We start from the raw sequence: 22,609 nt of genomic DNA, 5'->3' as shown, positions 1-22,609 counted from the left end.
GTTATTTCCCATATGAGGTGAAATGCACCATTATGTAGGGATTATGTTTCTATTTATTCGTCATTGTGTTCTTAGCACCTAGCATAGTAGTGGGCTTTTAGAGGCTTTCACTAGATAGTTCTTAAATGGATTAATTAATTGGCACAATTCATCCCATCATTGGCATTGGTGTTTCAGATGTCCTTGTGATGGAGTCATTTGTGTTCAATATTTTGCTCTGTGCTTGTTATTTAAGCAAGTCAAAAGGTGAAATTGACCATCATCTGTTGGAGGTTAAGCACTATATACTTTTTCCGAAAGGACACATGATTCTTGTTAGTTCCTTTTATTTTGTCTCTTTTGACCTTTCTTTACACTTCCTGACATATCAGAGACAGCTTGGATCATTTCGCTGCCCCAGACTGGGCACTGGCTAGTTCTGTTACTGCTACTGGTTGATCCCATTGTCTTCACACTGATGAATATGGGTCCGAGGCAGTGGTTCTCTAACCTGACCACACATTGGAGTTTTAAAAATCTCTGGGTCCACACTTCACCTCCGACCAGTGCAATCAGAATTTCTGGGGGTAGGGGGAAGAGGCACAAGTGTTTTCTTAAGACTTTCCAGATGATTCCAAAGTACAACCAAAGTTGAGGACCGTTGGTCTAAGGAAAGTATTTTTACTTTCTGAAGAATTGCCTCTAAGAACGACGAGCTAAGCCAGCTTCACCTTTCATCATATTCACTTAGGAGTCACAACTTTACCAGACCATCTTGCTGAATGTGATGCAGTGCTAGGAAATAGTATCTCCTTCTGAGAACTGAGCTTCATACATGAAATGAGCACATCACAGAACTGACCAAGAGCTGCCCATCATTTGGCATTTATTTTTGGAGGTATTAGGCAACCCAGGTCTGGGCAGATCAGAACAGTGAACATGATCGTTCCCATGATCCAATATCAAATTAACTTTTAAAAATCCTTTAATTATTTTCTCCCTTTAGTTAAACAATTTCTTCTCCTTTGTAGAAAAAAAATAAGATCGGGTATTGATTTTTAAATATGAATTACAGGAGTTTCAGGAGAGGATAGTCCTACTTGATGGGTTACAACCATTTTCAACGTATGTGATACAGACAGCTATAAAGAATTATTATTCAGACCCTCTGGAATGGTTACCTCTGGGAAAAGAGATTTGGGGAAAAACTAAAAGTGGAGGTGAGTTATGGGCTTGGGACGGGTTTTTAGAGTGGCATTTCGTGATATATGTGACATATGTATCTATATATTTTTTTATATGGATGCTAAGTAATCTTGATTATGTGAAATTTTAAGCTTAATAAGAAAAATATATTGTTGAAAATACCCTGATGAACTGATCTGTGCTCTAACAACAAAAGAAGACTAATATTCCTTTGGAATGGAAAGCAATAAGAAGGTAAGGTATCAGCATCAATACTTTTGACCAAGAAACACATTCTCTGGTCTCACCACAGGGTGTCACCCTTTTCCTATGTAGCCACAGGTCTCTGTATGCTTGGAGACACAGAATTCAGCCTTTTTTCTGTGTGAATTTTACCGAGGCTACAGAGATTGAAAGTAAATAACATCATTGCCTTGGGTGCCTGGGTGGCTCAGTGGGTTAAGCCTCTGCCTTCGGCTCAGGTCATGATCTCAGGGTCCTGGGATTGAGTCCCGCATTCTCTCTCTCTCTGCCTACTTGTGATCTCTCTCTGTCAAATAAATACAATCTTAAAAAAAAAATAACATCATTGCCTGAAAGAAAATGGATCTAGAATTAAAGAGGTGTTCTAAGTGGTGGCGATGATTTTGAGGTGATGCCATTTCTTTCAGATGTCTCTGAGGACATTCCCCAAACAAATCTGAATGGGTTTATTCATCCTCATTGGCCCTATCATTGAGCTGGAGCCAGAGAATGAGTTAGTCCTAAGGCAAAAATAAGCAAGAGCCTTTCAGGCAGTCTGTTAACTTTCTATGTTACCGTGATATGAGAGACTGGCTTTCCTTTGGAACATCTGTCATTTGTTCTGCTCACGTAATATGATTATTCCACAACCAAGACCCCGTTCCTTCTTCCCTCGTTCCTTGCTGATGCAACATCCCTTGTCATTTGTTGCTGTTTATTTCAGTGCCAGAGGCAGTCAGGTTCATTAGCACAACGGTGCAGTCAGACACCAGCCTTGTCATATCCTGGAGAGAATCTCAGAAGCCAAATGGACCTCAAGAGTCAGTCCGCTATCAGTTGGCAATCTCACATCTGGCTCTAATTCCGGAGACTCCTCTAAGACAAAGTGAATATCCAAATGGAAGACTCGCTCTCCTTGTCACTAGACTGTCTGGTGGAAAACTGTATGTGTTAAAGGTACAGTGAGCATCTTGGACTCTTGTATTGGTGTTCTCAAGTGTGAGGCTCTGAAGAGGTTAAGTAATTGTTCTTTTTGTACAAAAAGGTTCTGGCCTGCCATGCTGAGGAAATGTGGTGTGCAGAGAGTCATCCTGTCACTGTCAAAATGTTTGACACACCAGAGAAACCTTACGCCTTGGTTCCAGAGAACACTAGTTTGCAGTTCGATTGGAAGGCTCCAGCTGATGTTAACCTGACCAGATTTTGGTTTGAACTCCAGAAGGTAGATCTCACCATACACTTTTCATAAAGATCTGTGTTTTATGCTATGGGATAAATTAGAAGACCTTGCTCATATGTCTAGAGTGTTCTCTTGTATAAATCAACAATATGTTTGACAATATTCACTGATTTAGGTTTGCCATATACAGAAGCTATCTAGACTCATTTCTGACAGAAACAATTTCCAGAGAGATTAGTTTGCTCTTGAAAGGCTCCATGGAAAAGGGTATGAACTATGGATTACTGGTTTTCATAATATTTCACTTAGTTTAGATATCATCAGTGTGGCTGTCCAGCTTAAAGTCCATAGCAATTTGGTGTTTTCTATGAAAAGAATAAAAGAAACGAACAAGCAAACAAACAACACCCAAAACCTTGTTTAGAAATGTTCTTTCTGTCATTTAAGGGCTGTGTAGCAACAGGAGAGAAGTAAAACATCAAATGAGTTTATTCTAAACTAGTTTTATCTTGGGTGATAAACTTTCATACTTTATCCAATTTAAAAATACCCACTGAATTTGAAAGCATCAATTAATCTAATTAATTCACTGCTGGGGAAAGTCTATGTTGATTTTCATATTGCCCCACTTAAAATGGATTATTTAAATAATTGCTACATTTCATTTTCAGCAGTATGTATTTTGTGTGTCCACATTTGCAAAGATTGGTTAGGAATCCTTTGTTCAGTTGTACAAAATGAAGCAGTATAGTCATGGCCTCGGTTTTTTAAAAAAACAAATGGAGTTGCTCCTCTGGATGTTTTTAAATTTTAGTATGTAAGATATATTTTTTAAAGATTTTATTTATTTATCTGACAGACAGAGATCACAAATAGGCAGAGAGGCAGGCAGAGGGAGAGGAAGGGAAGCAGGCTCCCTGCTGAGCAGAGAGCAATGCGGGGCTTGATCCCAGGACCCTGGGATCATGCCCTGAGCTGAAGGCAGAGGTTTAACCCACTGAGCCACCCAGGCGCCCCTGTAAGATATTTCCTATGAACTTGTACCCTTTAGATAAAATCTATGAAAACTGTGTAATAGCAGTGAATGTCAAATTGACAAAACCAACAGCCATAGTTTAGTTGGACTTTTTCCATTGAGCATGTTTACGATGATTTGTTGCCTATTTAAAAAATGGTCATCTTATAAAAATGCAATTAAATTGGAGGATCACCTTTTTTTGGACATCTGTTAAAGTAAGCTCAATGCACTTCAGTTTAAAGGCAAGGTGGGTGGTGTAAACTTTATTTCATATGTCAAAGAAAGGAGATGGGGAAAAGCCTTATAGTTGGTGATCCTAAGCCCCTCCTTCTACTGATGAGAAGTCGGAGAGCCAGACAAGTGCCATAGTGAGTCAGAAATCACAAGCCAGGCAGGGAAGAGCCCTGGGGGCTGACTCATCCTACACCAGTCCTACTTGGGTGCTGTCCATGGAAGGAATATGAGTCACTAAGGCACCCAACCCACTCCTCAAAGTTTGGGACCAGGACAGCTGACTGAGCCTGCTTGGTTCAGTCCTTGTGACTTTCATGCAGTGCTTTTTATTTCAAAACTTCCTCTGCATTTGTTGAAGAATCCACCACTTATAAAATTATGAAGCTGAGGGTGTAGGATACAGTAATTTTCACACTTGTGACCTGGTATAGCACTAACTGCTGATTCCAGTGGAAGGCTGTGTTCTGAGAGGGTTGATGAATACATCTAGTCAGAAAGTTCTGTATTTTTTGAGTAACTTGAACATACCTCATAATGATAAGACAACTAGGAGTAATGCTCTAACTCCATACTGAAACTCTGAGGGGTGAGAGCTAAGGGTGAATGTGTATCTTTTTGATTAATAGTTTTTAAAAAGAAAGAAAACAGAAGGATAAACTTCCTGTTTTCATTTTTGTTGTTAAAATTTCCTTCTATGGAAAATGAAGGAATTAGACCACATGGCTAAATTTCTACTAGTTCTTAAATTCCACAGTTTTTTTTTTTTTTAAATCACAACAGTGTATAGAAGAAGAACATATTTAACTTAAGATTGAGGAGAAACAAGTAGTTTCACTTTGGTAAATTATTTTCATGAAAGCCCATTAAAAGTTGAGTTTTTCTCAACTGTCCAGGAAAATTCTTACCAGACCAAACATTTTTGAAGTTCCATTCTCTGAGACATGATAGTCTGCACCATTTCCTCCACACCCCCGCCCAAATAATTTGAAAATCCCTCTGTGGTATTGAAAATCACCCCTGCACTTGTTGGCCTCTGACAAATGGAAGGTCCTGACTCCCTTGTGATTAACTGGGGTAGCCATGGCTCCTCTCCAAGTTGGTGGTCTGCCCAGAACATTCATTGCTGTGGTGAGGCCAGTACTCGACAGTTTTCCAGCAGAACCCTTGGTCACACATCTGACCTTCCAAGGAGCTTTGATTATTTCTGGGTGGTATGGAATGTTGGACCATCTAGACTATTCACTTATGATAGTTTCTACAGCAGATTATTAAGGAGCCAGGACCACAAAAGGCTAAAATTTTTGAGCCAGAAATCAATATTTATCTCTATCTCTTTCTGTTTCTCTCTCTGTCTCTTTTTCCCATGGTTCAGAGTAAATATTGTGGACACAGTGCATCTGTTTCTAAAGCTTGTATGTCGTAGTGGGATTGGTCCATTTATGAATTTAGCAGGCAATGGCTCAGACATCAGCATTTCTGTATTTTTTCCCATTCCTTCCAACCACCCTTTGCCTCTTTCTTTTTGTAACAAGGTGGTCTACTTCCTGAAGGTGCCATAGGAATCATTTCTAATTGAATAGAAACTAATAAAAAGTGTCCATCCAATGAAATGATGTGACCTTGTGAGTGTGAAATGAAAAACGAGATGTAAAGTAAGGTTTATTTATGGAAACTGACCTTCTTAGGAAACTCTACTGGAGAAAATACGCTAAGAACCCTTGACAAAACGCCATATCCTCTCTGTCTTTCCGTACTCATACACTGAAAAAAAAATCTCCATTTTCAAATAAGATACCAAGGGTCCAAATACACAGATTTTTAAAAAGCCATGCACAAAGCAAGTGTAAGATAGCTATAAATAGAGACCCGGTATCTACAGTGGAATGGAAGTAAGATTTCCTAAATTTAACTTCTAACCTTGCTACTTGGTAGCTGAATGATGATGGGCAGAAGTTTCCTTCTTTTCGGGAACTGGGTTTTGTATGTCTAAACATAAGGAATGCTGGTTAGAGGTCTGAAAGGAGATTGGAGGAAGAAACTAAACGTTTTCATTTATAAGTCATGGTGAACCTCTTGAAAGAATCAAAATATGTAAAAATATTATTAATTTGAAAATACATTATTAATTAGCAAATACACAGAATTGAAAATATCATTGCTCTGACCCATCATGGTTCCTCAGCTGTGAATTTGCGTTCTCAGCTATCCTGATTTAAGGTAGGTATCTGCCATTAGGGATAACAAAAAGATAAGCTTCGAATCTTCCATAATGAATATATATAGTAACAGATTCATGTCTTTCATTGGACTCATCCTACGGACCGTCCTTCAAGTCAGTTATAGCTTGTCAAAAAAGCAGAAAAACAAAAACAAAAAACCCCCATAAAAACAAAATGGGGGGCGCCTGGGTGGCTCAGTGGGTTAAGCCTCTGCCTTCAGCTCAGGTCATGATCTCAGGGTCCTGGGATCGAGCCCCGCATCAGGCTCTCTGCTCAGCAGGAAGACTGCTTCCTCCTCTCTCTCTACCTGCCTCTCTGCCTACTTGTGATCTCTGTCTGTTCAGTAAATAAATAAAATCTTTAAAAACAAAACAAAACAAACAAACAAACAAACAAAAAACATAAAATGGCTGTCAGTGGTAGAGATAATGTTTAAGATCAAACATTCATAAAGAAGCTCTTCTTTTTTAACAGAAAATATATTTGATTTAATTTTTTAATGGCTTGCCATAGACTTGTGAATTTCTATGTTGTTTTCTTAAAGAAACAAAAAAATATTACTTCTTTTTCCAGTGGAAGGACAGTGAGTTCTCCCGTGTTAATGCTTCATGTATCCAAGGCCCAGATTATGTGTGTAACATCACAGATCTACAGCCTTACACGTCCTATGCTGTCCGTGTAGTGGTGGTTTATAGGACAGGAGAAAACAGCACCTCACTCCCAGAAAGCTTTAAGACAAAAGGTGAGTCCTAACAGCCTCAGTATTAAAACAAAACAAACAAAACTCTAAGTTTCTCAATGCCTCTCTTACCACTCCTTTCACCAATCCTAGAGGTTAACCTTTTTTTTTTTAAAAAAAAGGTGTAAATTGCTATTTCTAGAGCTTGAGTGAAGAACCTGAAAAGAACCAGGAGTCCTTACAGGCATTAATGAGGTAATACTGACCTGGTCTTGTAGAACCCTGAACTGGGCAAGATTATTTCACCTTTCAGTATCCTCTGCTTTCTGTCTGGCTGTGACATTTTGCAGTGAGAACGAAATGAAAACAGTGTTATTGAGGTTCAACATATATTTACTCACTGACTGCTATCTTCTAGATGCTAAAAATAAAAATCCAAAAGAATGTCAATTAGTGATCCCTATAAGTTGATCCCTATAGAATCAAGGAAGAAATTCTCCCAAATTTACAGTAGTTTTCTTTGCATCATTTACTTTGTGGTGAGCTAGAATCCATCTAATCCATCACTTGTAAAAACTTCAGATACTCATTTAAAAATACACACTCATGGGGTGCCTGGGTGGCTCAGCGGGTTAAAGCCTCTGCCTTTGGCTCAGGTCATGATCCCAGGGTCCTGGGATCAAGCCCCACATCAGGCTCTCTGCTCAGCAGGGAGCCTGCTTCCCTTCCTCTCTCTCTGCCTGCCTCTCTGCCTACTTGTGATCTTTGTCAAATAAATAAAATAAAATCTTAAAAAAATACACACTCATATGAGAATATTTTTGAATATTTCTTTAATGTATTTGGCTTTCCTCTTTGGAAAAGTATTCTATAGAAAGATGCTATGCAGAATATTTTATATTTTATTTTATTTTATATCAGAAATATTTTATTTCTGACTTATTAGTCAGTATTTTCTTATGTTTCCAAAGCTGGAGTTCCAGGTAAACCAGGCATTCCAAAAGTATTAGAAGGGAGCAAAGATTCAATACAGTGGGAAAAAGCTGAAGATAACGGAAGCTGGCTTGTGTACTATATCCTTGAGATCAGGTATGTCTGTTTGCCAAAGTGCTTTGTAAACTACAAAGAACTAAGCAGTTAATTATAAGGTATTATTAGATTGAAATTAACTATATTTATGAACGTGTATTTATAAGTAAATACGAAGGGTCTTTAGTTGAAGGACCTTGAGGGCACCATTATGTTCTCTGCCTTGGCACTCCAATTATAAGGCAGATCACATCATTGTTCTTGGAAATCTGAAACTACTTGTCAGAACTTTATGGAAATAATCCAATCATTGGCACATGCAATTAATATTTATTTAATATCTATTCCGTTCAAGAAGCTGAGCTGGTGTTTGATATGAGATGATGGTATGCGTGTGAATTTCTGATGATAATTTGTTTTAGCAAGATAAATATTGTCTAGTGAGAACTGGCAGTGAACTAGGTATTTTCAGAATGTACAATCAGGTCAAGGTCTGAAATGGTCTGACCTGTAGAGATCACACAGGATTCTTCATCCATTGTGAAGATTACAGTTCGCAGTGTGCTCCCAAGAGTCTGAAAATGTGCCTTTAATGAAAACCGTGCAGCTGATGAACATAAGCAACCCCAAAGCTGGCCAGTATGGGGAGCTCTGTAAATGGGAACTGGCTCAGAGGGACTGATTTCATGCCAGCTTGAGGGGAGAATTCCAAATTTCACAGACACTCCCCTCACAGGTCTATGAAGCTATCTTTTAAGAAGCTCCAAGGACAAAAGTCACTTCCATAATTATAGTCCTGGCAACTTGAGCGTTAGATCTATTTTTGCTTCATCTTTCTCTGGTACTCCCATAACCTTAACAAATTTTCCTGCACATGGTAGAGAATTACATTGGCCGCATTTCTAACTGAAACCTCTTTGAAATTCCTATTACTGTTTTTTACGCAGAGTCAAATACATTCTAGTCTACTGAAACCTCTTTGAAATTCCTATTACTGTTTTTTATGCAGAGTCAAATACATTCTAGTCTACTGAAACCTCTTTGAAATTCCTATTACTGTTTTTTTTTTTTTTAAAGATTTTATTTATTTATTTGACAGAGAGAGATCACAAGCAGGCAGAGAGGCAGGCAGAGAGAGAGGAGGAAGCAGGTTCCCTGCTGAGCAGAGAGCCCGATGCGGGGCTCGATCCCAGGACCCTGAGATCATGACCCGAGCCGAAGGCAGCGGCTTAACCCGCTGAGCCACCCAGGCGCCCCTCCTATTACTGTTTTTTATGCAGAGTCAAATACATTCTAGTCTACTGAACTATCTTGGTGGTCTGTGACTATAATTATATTTACCAGTCCATCAACATCACCATCTTGCTAGGACCCTTTAAGCGTGTTTCCTTCAGTGATTCCTTAAGCCCATAGCGCCATACCTTTTTTGCATTTTCTTGCCCTAAGCCTCTACCATCAGGGCAAGGATGATGGGATAATGGAATGAATTGCTATACCTTTGGTATCTCAGAGTTCCATCTTCAGTCAGAATACGGGTATACCCAGGTTCTTGCTGATGGCATGGGGGAACAGTAGTAAAAGTGTGAACTTGGGAGCTGGACAGACTGTATTAGTGTCCGAAGACTGCCATGAGGAAGTACCACCAACTGGATGGCTTAAAACAACAGACATTTATTCTCTCACAGTTCTGGAGACTAGGAGTCTGAAATCAAGTTATCAGTAGGACCATGCTCCTTCTGAAGGTTCTAGGGAAGAATCCTTCCTTGCTCTTTCTTAGCCTCCAGGGATCCAGACTTCTCCAGCAATCCTTGGTATTCCTTGTAGATGTATCATGTCAGTCTCTGGCTCTGTCATCACCTGGTGTTCTCTGGGTGTATTTGTGCCTGAATTTCTCTCTTCTCAAGAAGGCACAGGTCTTGGATTTAAGCCTACTCTAATCCAGTGTGACCTCATCGTCACTTGATTACATCTAAAAATCCCTTATTTCCAAACCAGGTCACATTCACCAAGTCTGGGTAGGCATGACTTTTGGGGGGACATTATTCAACACAGGGCCCGCACGTTTAAATACTTGTTTATTCTTTTTTTGAATTAAAGGTTTCCCATCTGTAAAATGGGACAATGGTGTTTACCTCCTTAGGTTGTTGTGAAAACTCAATGAAATGAAACAAAGAGAAAAGCACCACCACTATGGTGGGTTGTAAACAGAAGATGCTCAACCAGTGTCAGAATTCTTTTCTTTCTCTGTGGCTGGTCACTGTGAAGAGCCATTTAATACATTTTTAAGGGTCTCTTTCTTTTGGATCAGAGTTGTTTGGGTTGAACAATGGAAGTGCCAATGCCTAACACAAGACTTCACAAAATGTACAAAAACATTGTATAAAGAGTCTTATGCAGAATGGTCCCTAGGACACTGAGCTCCTGGTAACGGTTGTGAGCAACTCTGCTGTCTTGGTCCTCTGGATGTTCTTGCCCATTCCCTGTCCTTCAAAGGCTGAGCCTTTCTATCCCTTTCAGGTGACCAGTTGGTAGGAGTAGAACTGGCTCTCTCTAAGCCTACTGTGGGCAGGTACCAAGTCCTAAAATGTTGTTGTCTGAAAAGTCCCAGACTTTGAGAAGTTCTTCAATGTCAGAGAGGAGGTAATTGGAAGGCCTCGAGCTTTCCTTCAGTTTATGATTCCATTAAAAGCCATTCCATTTACATCTTTCGAGTCCCACTCTTGTACTCTTTTGATCTTTCATATAAAGAATAATGTGGGTTGACGTGAGGTGGCATGTAGACCAATACAAATGGAAGCAATACACCTTGGAATCTCTGGTATAAGGATAATATTGGTAGTCCAACTATTATACCTTCTTTATCAGTTTCATGTCCTGTATTTTATTTTATCCAGCTATAGTATACATAAGCTATAGATGGCCTAAGAGACTGAGAATTAAGAAAAAAATAAAAAAGAATTCCAGGTTGGGAACTATGGGCTAATTGTCCTGTGTGTTTGAAATTCTGAAGAAAATTTACACATTCTAATAGTGGGAAGAAACCACTTTAGCTTTGTCTTGGCCATTGATTATTTGTTAGTTTCCTGATGGGCTGAGCTGGTTGGCTCCCATGCATTGCCAGAATGACTTTATGGGGTTATGCTGTGTTCTGTAGCCAAATCACGTGAGAAGAATGAGATCAAGGGTAAAGTGTGCCCTAGGAGATGCTCTGGAGCTCGGTCATTAAAATGATATGTGAGCATCTAGAAATAACACATATATTATCTCATATTTTTTATATTTAACGTTTTGCTCTTTTTTTTGTAGAAAGGGCATTTCAAATGGTTCACAGAAGCAGAATTTAATGTGGAAGATGGCATTTAATGGATCCTGCAGTAATATTTGCCTGTGGAAGACCAAAAACCTGAAAGGAACATTTCAGTTCAGAGTAGTAGCTGCAAATAATCTGGGATTTGGTGACTACAGTGGAATCAGTGAGAATATTATATTAGTTGGAGGTATGTTACCATGTCTGTATACTAACTGATAACGCAAAGGTTCTGAGATAAAGATAAGTCAATTCTTAACATTAGAAATAAATTGGATGACAGTGTATATCATCCAGACTATGGAACTATTCATTTCATCTGATCTGATCTTCCTAAAACATCAGCATCCTTGTGTCATTTTTCCCCTTAGCAATGATCAGCTACTTCTTAATGCCCAGTGCCTCAAGTCCATGCTTCTGGATAGGCTTCCCAGGCTGTCCACAGTCTGGTCTGGATCCAGCCTTATGTTCCTGCTCCCCATACTCAAATATTCTGCACAACTGGACTAAAATGATGCTTTCTACATCTTCCACTCTGTATCCCGTTTTAGATTATGAAAAATCATGTGTGGAATCATATAGGATAGAAATCTCAATATTTAATTTCGCCCTCTACTTGGGCACCAAGTTTTGTTGATTTACCATCTTGATTTCGGTCTGTTGAGTGTTCCTCTTCTTATTCCCACCTTGGCTTTCCACATTAAGTTATCATTTCTTGCCTGTGCTCTTGGCTTAATCACACTGCTGACAGTTGATCTAGCTGAAGCACAAGCTGGATTACTTAACCCCTTCTCTGAAATCCCTGAAATGGATCTCCATTCCCTGCCTTCAGTATCAAGCACAAACTTCTGTGTGGAATTTAAGGCCCTCCATGAATGTCCTCCAAATGCAGTTCATTGTTTCTAACATCTATCCCTATGCTATAGCCATATCAGACTGGTAAAAAGCTTTTCATGACACTAGGTCTTTAGCTTTTGCATCCCTCAGCCTAGAATGTGGGCTCCCACCATCTGCCATTCACCCCTCAGCTGGGTTTTTCTTTCTCTCACTTTCTGTCAACTGAGATTTTTGTCATCCTTCAAGGCCTGACTTAAATGAACCCATAGTTGATGCTTAACTAATGCTCCTTAAGCAAGATGAATTATTGCCTTTTACATACACACAGCCTATATTATTCTATGTAATATTTGTATCATTCTTATTTGTATTGTAATTATCTGGATAAAAGCTCAGCATTTTTTTTTCTGAAGGAAACCCAAAATTGTTAATATTTTAAGTTTTGCAGACTACATCTGATATCTGTAGCTGCTGCTGCTGCCTCTTCAAATAATATTTTAAATAGTTAAAAATCATTCTTAGCTCAGGGGCAGTAGAAATCAGACTGTGGCTAGTCTTGGCCCACACGCCATGCTTTGCTGAGCTCTGCCCTACATGTTTGCCTTCTCCTCAACTGAGACGACCCAAGAGAAGGTACCACGTTTCTATGTTTAATACTCATAGAACTGAAGGTATATCAAGATATTATGGAAGAAACAATAACCCTGATTATATTTGAAGATGGAGATGTCTTTGTTCCAAATTCCTTAAAAAGATTAAGCATGTTTCCTCAGCTATTTTGAAGTAAAACCTGGGTGGTTCACAATGGTGTATTGGTAAGCCAGATCTTTGGAAAACCAAACCCAACTAAACCTTGACTTTGATTTCCTGTGGGGTTAAACACTCTTGCTGTGGGTGATTTCAAACTACCAGTGGTTTAACAACTGGCTTGTGGAAATCTGGTAGGAGCTAGTTCAGGCATATCTGGCAAATACCTAGCTTTATTCTGCAAATTAACTTTTTTTCATTTATTTTATTAGATGGTTTTTGGATACCAGAAACAAGCATTGTACTTACTATTATAATTGGAATATTTCTGGTTGTTACAATCCCAGTGGTTTTTGGTAAGTATAATAGCTGTAAAAAATACAGGTAGTAACCTTGATCATATTAGTCGACTTACCACTTAGTGTATTTAACCTTCCACATGAAATAGATGCATAAATTTCACAGTTACCTTTGGTTATACTTTCATAAGCACTAACTTCTGTGAATTGTTTTCAGATCTTAGAGTAACTATTTTATGAAAAATATAATCTGTATTTACACTTGACGGTATATTTGTACAAAACTGGTATAAAACTAATTACAAAGGTGCCAACTTTTAGCTTTCTTTAAAAAGCTATATTTGTTTCAGATTGTCTTATAGTTGAAAATAAACAAAAGAAAAATAACTCCAGATGTTAAAAAAAAATGTAGGGTTAATAGGAGACCAGTGACAGTCCTTGGTTGGGATAGCTTGGGTCTCCAGGCAGGTAGACAGACTGGTTAGGAAGGAGCAGGGTTCCTCTCTTGCAGATGACCCATCTCTGGCTTGTAGACATCTGACTTACTTATTTCAAATCCTTGCTCATTTATAATGTCCAGGAAAGCAGAAGTATTTGTTAGGTAGATAAAAACGTAGCTATTTCCCAATCTTCATTTTATGCTAATGTGCAGGTCCTAGAAGTCTTTTTTTTTTAAGATTTATTTTAATGAGAAAATATAGTGACAACCCCAGAAATATTGGGGCCAAATATTGGGCTATAGGGTTATTTCAGTGATCATACATCCCAGTTCATTCCTGTTGTTTCAGTATAAACCTTAGTAGGACTTTCAGTGCCCCAAATGTCCTGGTTTGCATTATAAGGTATTTGGTCATCCTATCACTTACTGATATTATGAGTCCCTGACATACAAAAGCATTATGAAAAAGACATGATAGGGTGCCTGGGTGGCTCAGTCAGTTAAGCATTTGCCTTCGGCTTGGGTCATGATCCTGGAGTCTCAGGACCATTGAGTCCCCACATTGGGTTCCCCCCTCAGGGGGGAGTCTGCTTCTCCCTCTGGCCTTTCTCTCTCTCAATCTCTCTCTCTCTTTCAGATAAATAAATAAAATATTGAAAGGAAGAAAGAAAAAAAGAAAGAAAGAAAGAAAGAAAGAAAGAAAGAAAGAAAGGCATGATATTTACCAGAAAAGAATGCTCAAGTACATATTTAGGAAATTGTGGTCTGTTTTTTTCATATAGAAGGTAAAGTTAGAAGGGAAAGTTTAAGGAAAAGTTACAAACATAAAGCTAAACTCTCTTAGGATAAAGAAAGCCAGTATTTTACTAAGTAGTCTAAATCTTTATTCTTTCCCCAAACGGATCAGAGTTGTAAACTATCAGACAGCACACTGAAACTTGAATTCAGATTTCTTTTCACGGATTCCACCCAGGTGATATCTGGAACTCCTTCAGTTGACTTGGAAAGCTAAAAATTTCAGCTGACCCTGCCAGGATCTTAACCTGTGGTTCCAGGGAGTCTAAGTATTGCACAGCTGATGCTTGTGCCACTAAGCCAGCCCCTCCAGAATGACACGTATCACTGTAGTATATTTGGCAGTTGGCATATAGGCTTGACTGCATGTCTGGTTTCCTACTGGGTAGGAGAATTACATGAAGAGTCTTTCATCTGACCTTTGCTTGCCTACGTGTACATCACCGTTGTTCAAACCTGTCACTCTAGTGGGTGAGCATGAGATAATTTCAGACAACCTGTTGTGCTTTCAAGACATCCTATGGATATCTGACTTTCTCAGGATTTAAAGGTCTTTATTCCATTTGGAACTTAATGAATTTTTTTAATACAGCTAAGCTGATTTGCTTCTTTGCCTTTAGGAGCAGTGCATGTGGTTTTACTAGTAGGAGTGGGTGAGTGCATGAGAAAAGATTGAGTTTATTAAAATAAGGAAAAACAGTTGTTTAAACATATTTGTATTGCTCTGGGGCTCTCAGCAGTGGTACCTATAAATATAAAATTGAAACAATGATTTAAAAATAAACATCGACAGCCTTAGCTTTGGTGAGTGGTCGCATCTAACAGGCAGTATTAGCCTCCTGCTGGGAGCAGAGGGAAATATGAAGCTGTAACATACAGTTGCTGACCTTGGCAGCTTGCCATTTAATGAGGCAGGTAAGACGTACCTGTGTGAAAAAATAAATAGTGGGATATAGAAGGCAATATAGGACATGACATGTGCCGGGCACTATGGTAGAAATGCAGACTGAGAGCTACACTTGGTCTTAGACATTGAGAACTGAGAGATCAGCAGACTGTCAGGGTCTCAGAAGGGATCACAGGGGATGGGGGCCAGAATGGGCCTTTAAAAAAATGAAAAGCACTAGGGACAGCTTTTCTGGTTTGAAAAATTGCGTTAGCAAATGTATTTAAAATATTTCCCTGCGTGGTCCCTCAGGTGGAATTTCACTTGAATAAATGCTAACCTGTTGGATATAAAGGCTACCAAGGGATAAAATTCAAATTTTAATGATCATCTTAAAAAACATCCTTGATGTTTTCAACTTCTGAACCAATGTTCTAGTATAGATGGTTGATCCTATGACATAATTGTATTTTAATCTTCCAAAAATTGCTTATTTTTATGATGATGAAAATAGTATTTGCTCATTGTATGAAGAAGACAATATAAATCATCAATGATTTCACAACTGAGAGGACTACTACTAACATTTGGTGGGTTTCATTCTAATAGTTTTTCTGTAGGCTTGGATATGTGTGATGAACAACAATGGCATAAATTCCTGTACTCTGCATTTAAAAAAAATGCATGCTATTATAATTGAAAGCATTCCTCAGATCGCCTATAGGAGTAGAATGTGGACAGACCTGGACTCAGAAATAAATTTGTTATTTAATTATAATGCAAATAATTATTTAATAATTATAATGCAAATTTATTTTGGTTTATGTTGACTGTAAGGGTGGTTTCGAGAAATAAGTTCTGATATTAAGATTCTTCAATTCATTTATAACAGCAATAAAAGATGCATAAAGCTTTGGTTTGAGACGTGAAATAAGAAGTTACGTGGTATAAGTTATGAGTTTTTATAAGTCTTTGGACCTGATTTAATTAGTTTTTCTATTATGGACAGAGTTTTCAAACAAATTCTGTTATTCTACCCATGGTGTTCTTATATGTAAACACTTAAAGTGTTAACATTTCCTGAAGAAAAAAACCAATGTTTTGTTTTGTAAACTATGTCCTCTTCTCTTTATAGTGTGGCACAGAAAATTAAAAAGTCAAAAAACTCCCAGAGAAGGGCTGACGGGTCTCATAAACGAAGACAAAGAGTTGGCTGAGCTTCGCGGTCTGGCGGCTGGAGTAGGGCTGGCTAACGCCTGCTATGCCATACAGTATGTAACCTGGGCCATCACTACGGGGCACCTAGATGAAGAGTGGGCAGCTATAGAGAGAGTGCCCATGGGTCCCGTGCTGCCCATGATTGTCCTGGTCTGTGCTCATTATTCTGGCATGATTATTAATAACATCCCTTTCCATTTTCAAATGTGACCTAAGATCATTGGCAATCTATGTAGTTATTCTATCCTAAAGAAAATAAGCAAAATTCTATCATGTTCCAGTGTTTTGTCACATAGTTATAAAGTAAATGAAACAAGGACATAAATACTGTATGGAAGAGAACATGGTAGCATGATTGGTTCACCTGGAAGCATCCAGAAGAGAGGAATCCCAAGGGTGCCATGCCTGCACTGTTAAGTCCATCTGAGTCTGTTTTCAGAAGTTGTACGGTGATTGCCTACAAAAGCTCTTTAGGATAGTTGAGTTTTGAACTTATGCTGTCATCATAATTTTTTTTAAATTCAATTAGCCAACTTATAGTACGTCATTAGTTTTTGATGTAGTCAAAATAATTAAAGACAATATTTAAATATCTTCTTATGCAGGACACTGTATTGTGGTTTATGTAAGACACCATGTTACGGCCTCAGCTACAAGGAATTATGTAATCATAGGCCTTGAAGTTTATACAAATGGAAGATACACAAATGGAAGATTTGAAGTAGACACTGGGGTGATCTAATTTAGTGATTCAGAGGTGACTTTTCCTTGAGGAAATATTCAGCACATTTGATATTCAAGATTCTCTTTTAAGCACTCAAAGCATTTTGAATGCAGACAATTTTTTCCCTCTCATAATATTCCAAGTGAGAGCTGGCTTCTAAAAGTTTTGGAGAAAGAGTTGATTACTGTAGTCATACTAAATTTTGTTTTACACAAAAGATCAGGTGTGTGAAATGGTTAAAGTGAAAGTTTTTTTTTTAAGATTTTATTTATTTATTTGAGAAAGAGAGAATGAGAGAGAAAGAGCATGAGAGGGAAGAGGTCAGAAGGAGAAGCAGACTCCCCGCCAAGCAGGGAGCCCGATGTGGGACCTGATCCCGGGACTCCAGGATCATGACCTGAGCCAAAGGCAGTCGCCCAACCAACTGAGCCACCCAGGCATCCCAAAGTGAAAGTTTTTAGGCTCATAAACCCAGATGTATTTGTTACTAATTTGCAATAGCTTTTTACTTAAGTTGATTACCTGAAGAAACAAATAACTCATAATTTCAACAAAACAAGCTACAGTAAAAAGTCTTGAGGCTATGCACACAAAGGCATGTTTCTATCAAGATTATGGTACCTAGAAGTGACGTGATATGCTCTGTCTGTGTTTTGGAATAAGGAAGGAATATTCCTTCCTTATGGTGGAATAGGGAAGGAATAGAAACATAGGAATCCATGTCATTATATTACATTATATTACATAGAGCGGTGTTGCAAAATCAAGGGATATCTCTTTCTTTCTCATACTCTTTCTAAAACACTAACACTCAACACCAACTTGTAAACCAGTGCATTTTGGAACACCAAAAATATTATTTTCCAGTACTCTTCCAACCCAAGAGGAGATTGAAAGTCTTCCTGCCTTCCCTCGGGAAAGACTGACTCTGCGCCTCCTGTTGGGAAGTGGGGCCTTTGGAGAAGTGTATGAAGGGACGGCGGTAGACATCTTAGGAGCTGGAAGTGGAGAAACCAAAGTAGCAGTGAAGGTAACATGGAGCTTTTAATTCCTTGACGTGCTGGATCTTCACATTTATATGAGTTTACGTGGATAAAACTATAATAAAATATGAGCGAAAAGAGAGCTGAAGTTGGGAGTCCATGCATAACAACAGAAATGACAATGTTTCTTCCATTTCTTCCATAAGCTCTCTAATGCGTCATTACCTCTAAGGTTACTAATTAGCTAAGACTTGGCAGGTGGTTTTTCCCTTTGAATATACTATAAGAGGACCGGGGGTGTAAAGCACGTTCTCCATGTCTCCGGTACGAGGGCAGAGAGTAGAGAGCTTCCTGGCCATTTGGCATCAGTTGCAACTACACGGCTCTGCCCTCACGGAGTGAAGTGGCACTAGACCATATGTGAACTCAAGAGGGTGGTGATGTTCTTGTAAAACTCTGTTTATGAGGATTGAAATGTGAATTTCCTAACATATTCACGTGTTAAGAAATATCCTCTTTTCAACTTTTTTCCAACCATTTGAAAATGTAACGTGTCACTTATACCTCAGTAAAGCTGGAAAAATATAAAATTAAAACTGAGCAACTAATTTCAGAGCTCAAGCTGTACAAACAAAGTTACAGGCTGGCATCGGTCTCCAAGCTATAGTTTGCTGACCCCTGTGCGACATAGTTATTATTCCCATGGTATATGTTGAATGTAGTTTTAAGGAAGTGCTGGGTAGACTCTCATATTTGTCTAAAACCTTTTCATTGAGAGAGGATGAATCTTTTATGTAATTGGGCAACATCCTGACCACTGCTTGTTAGGAATTTGTTGCTTTGAGAGAGGGCTATACAACCAGAAATATTGGCAAAATCCTCTCCACTGCCAAATGGTGCGATCTAAAAGTGCTTTAAATACTTTAGCCTTACCTGGTGTAAACAAGTGTTTATTTTTCCCCACATAACTAGAGGACTGCTGGGTTTTGGTGCAGTACTGTGTTAGGTCAGAGCCAGGATATCTGAAACTCTCTTGACTTTGTACACGTGTGTTAACCTCATGATCCCAAGATGGTTGCCAAAGATCAGGCATTGGTTCTTCATTCAGGTCAGGGTAAGGGGGAAGAATGATTTTAGATGTGTATGTTCTAAAAAGTGGAAGTTTTCCACAAGCTTCTCTCCCCTTCAGCAGTTTCCCCCTTACACCTCACTGACCAGAACTGACTCAGATGATCACCCCTATTTTCAAGGGAGGCTGGAGAATTACAAAACACAAGTTTCTTGATTCATTTAGACCAAACTGTCTGGAACTGGGCATCTTGCCTTTAAGAGACAAATATAGTGTCATTAACAAGGAAGCAGGGAGAAATAGATATTGAGTAGAAAACTTTGAAAATTAAGAAACTGGCCTACACAACTACACTTCTAAAAATTTCTACATTTTTGGAGGGAATTTTGGAGGGAGGGAATAGTAGATGTTACTTGATCTTTTGTCTTTCAGGCTTTCCCACTTGAACACTAGTTCTAACACTGGCTAAGTTTTGAATGAGTTTACAGAACACATGCACATATATTAGCCATGATCTATTTCTAGCTTTGAGGGTGAATATTACAAAACAAAACAAAGATGGTCTCCATTAACCCACTGAACTCATAGAAATGTCTGCTATACTGATTCCTGGCTTATTTTTATATTGTGTAGACTTTGAAGAAGGGCTCTACAGACCAAGAGAAGATTGAATTCCTAAAAGAGGCACATCTGATGAGGTATTGAGGTAGTCCTGGCTTCATTTTCCCTTAAGAAGGGTAGAAAGCTTTTATATTTGATTGGTGAATTTTTAACATTCAGAATGACCCGACATCACAGATCATGCCTCAAATTAACATGGCTTAAGTTTAAACATAGATATGTCTGTGGTGACAAGGGCTCTGTAGAAACCAAACTTCCAACAAGCAGTCCTCGGGCAAAAGTTCTTCCTTTCTTTGACCTTCAACAAGCAGTGTGATGTCTGAAGCTGCTCGGCTTTGAACGTGTTTATGTTCTTCTAAACGTGTGGTAGTGGCTCGAATATCCAGAGTAAGGGAGCCAAGTCCAAGTACAGGGATGTCAGTAAAAATACCCTCAGTCTTTGTAAACTTGTCTTCAAGGTTAGAGTCAGTTGCTTGTCATGAAAAGTGCTCTGAGGCGTCTTAAAGGGAGGGCCTGAGGCAGAAGCCCCTGGGGGTCTCAGCTGTGGGTTCTAAACATTAGATCAGGGCTTCCTTGGTTTGATGTCTTGAGAAAATGGTGGAAGCCAAACCTGCGTGACTGAATTGTTTCTCCAAAAGGAAGAGAATTATATTACCTACTTGGGATGACTGAAAATGTAATTCTTTCAAGTATCTTCTGAAGGATAGTAGTTAAGATTACTTTCTTTACCAAAACATAAAATACTTCCTATAAACGTTTCTTCTAAAGATCACCTATTCCAGCCGTAGGAGCTGGCCACTAGGGGTTGCCGTATCATCTCTCTAAGGCAAGCACATGGACCAGTTCTTGGAAGAAGAGACTTTCATTTATTAGGGAAAAACCAAACAACCCCTGCCCCGGACCCAAACAGGAGTTTTGAAGGAAAATGGAGATAAAGAATTGCTCTATTTCCTGAAGGTCCTGGGCCAGGGTGCCTGTTGCTGTCATGTCATCCTGCCTGTGTCTTTCCACCTTGTAGCAAATTTAACCATCCCAACATCCTGAAGCAGCTTGGAGTTTGTCTGCTGAACGAACCCCAATACATTATCCTGGAACTGATGGAAGGAGGAGACCTTCTTACCTATTTGCGTAAAGCCCGGATGACAAAGGTAGGAAATGCGGTCCCCGTATTGGTTTTGTAATACAAAGGCCCTATAATTTCTCAGTAAGTTTCTTTTTTTTTTTTTAAAGATTTTATTTATTTATTTGACAGAGATCACAAGTAGGCAGAGAGGCAGGCAGAGAGAGAGGAAGGGAAGCAGGCTCCCTGCTGAGCAGAGAGCCCGATGCAGGACTCGATCCCAGGACCCTGGGATCATGACCTGAGCTGAAGGCAGCGGCTTAACCCACTGAGCCACCCAGGCGCCCCAGTAAGTTTCTTTAAATTCAGTAGGCTGCAGTTTGGGTTGATGGTCGAATCTCTGAAGATTTCTGTGGAAAGAATTCTTGTATTTCCTTCTGTTGGATTAGGACAGTTAGAATCCTGGGCTAACTTCTGGCATTTTCTGGTTATTTGAGGCTGTTTTTAATATTTAGTGGGAAAATAGGTACCTCACTCCCAAAATCATGTTTCCTGGAGGACAGAGATTGTGTGGCGTTGGAAAGGCACATCTTTCTCTATACTTAATCTATGTGCCTGTCTGTCCCAAATTGATACTTGCAAGCCCTCATGTCTTTACTGACTACTCTCTGTCCCTACCCAGTTGGCTTATCTGTTTGGATTTTCATAGGCATTTCAAACTTGTGTTGGTCACAAGTCTGTGTTGGTCTTCCCTGGTCTTCTCTCCTCAGCACCCACCTGCAAAGACTGTAGAATCAGGGCCAGCTGTGACAACACCTGTGGGAACTTACCTTCTATCTCAGATGAGAAACACATGAGAGGAAACAAGGCACTAATATTTAAATCTGTAGATTAAAAAAATTGGTTTTTATTTCTATTGAAGTACATGTTCTGTGACTAAAACACTGAAATAGAAAACACGGTTTATAGTGAAAGACTGCCTCATTCCCACATGGCAGGCATCTATACGTTTCTTCCGGTATTTACCTCTATGCTCCTGCACACTCCATGTATAGTGCTGCGCATGGATTTTTCCAGTCTTGGAGGAAATCTCCTGACTCCCTCCTATGAGAGGTGAGAATTTAACTGTCTTGGACTGACTCAGGACCAGACGACACCCCACCAGCCCTATACATTGGCAAGTGTGTTTCCCCATCCTCTGACCGCTATCAAAATTTTCAGATTAATCCATAGTGCAGACTTACATTGCTATGACTATTACTTACAGCTGAGTTACTCAAAAGCTGTGATTGTGTTTTCTTCCCCACGTTGGGCGAGAATAATAAACGCCTCTTTTGTTTTCCCCAGTTGCTTCATTTTTTATATACCTCCGCTCTGACCGAATTGTAGCACTTCTGTCACTGGGGTTAAATAGATCAGCTGATCCAGCACCTGACAGGTTTTTTTTCTTGGACAGTCTCCTCCTGGAGCCAATACAGGCGCTTGTCCTCTGGGCTCCCTGCATGTCTGTTATCCTTGGGGTTCCTTTCAGATTTACCCTGCTGATTTCTTTGCTGGACCTTAGTTTCCTCTATTCCATGACTTTTTTGTTCGGTTGTGGATGAGAGAAATCACAAGAAAGCATGCATGTGAGGCAAAAGGCTCATCTTTACCCCTCTTTTTGAAAAAAAAAATGTCCTTTTTCTTCCCTCACACTTGATGAATAAGTTGGGTGGATTCTAGGCTGGAAACCCCTTCGCTTTTGTTTTCTAGCTTGTACAGTTGCCTTTAGGGAGTGTTATGCCATTCTGACTCTTGGACTTGACTCGGTGACCTGCTTTCTGCCCCTTTCTGCCCCTCCTCTGCGGAAAATTTTAGG

The 22,609-nt window shown here is 39.3% G+C and overlaps 1 protein-coding gene across 3 annotated transcripts in view; it reads left to right on the top strand.

Moving 5' to 3' along the window:
* Positions 1–22,609, top strand: part of ROS1 (ROS proto-oncogene 1, receptor tyrosine kinase) — a 113,434-nt gene that overhangs the window by 66,872 nt on the left and 23,953 nt on the right. For all 3 annotated transcript variants that reach the window (XR_007128215.1, XM_047734437.1, XM_047734436.1), the window contains exons 29-39: positions 1,055–1,199; positions 2,132–2,364; positions 2,453–2,629; positions 6,632–6,800; positions 7,709–7,826; positions 11,073–11,263; positions 12,930–13,013; positions 16,212–16,347; positions 17,886–18,048; positions 19,704–19,768; positions 20,710–20,839. Coding sequence is in view for 2 of the 3 variants with exons in the window: in XM_047734437.1 (XP_047590393.1) it covers positions 1,055–1,199; positions 2,132–2,364; positions 2,453–2,629; positions 6,632–6,800; positions 7,709–7,826; positions 11,073–11,263; positions 12,930–13,013; positions 16,212–16,347; positions 17,886–18,048; positions 19,704–19,768; positions 20,710–20,839 (1,611 nt within the window). In the remaining variant the exon portion in view is untranslated. The remainder of the gene's footprint in view (positions 1–1,054; positions 1,200–2,131; positions 2,365–2,452; positions 2,630–6,631; positions 6,801–7,708; positions 7,827–11,072; positions 11,264–12,929; positions 13,014–16,211; positions 16,348–17,885; positions 18,049–19,703; positions 19,769–20,709; positions 20,840–22,609) is intronic.

Source organism: Lutra lutra, chromosome 6 (genome assembly GCF_902655055.1).
Source record: "Lutra lutra chromosome 6, mLutLut1.2, whole genome shotgun sequence".
Classification (NCBI taxonomy): Eukaryota; Metazoa; Chordata; class Mammalia; order Carnivora; family Mustelidae; genus Lutra; species Lutra lutra.
The sequence above is the reverse complement of the archived record's forward strand: the minus strand, read 5'-3'. Positions and strand labels throughout refer to the sequence as shown.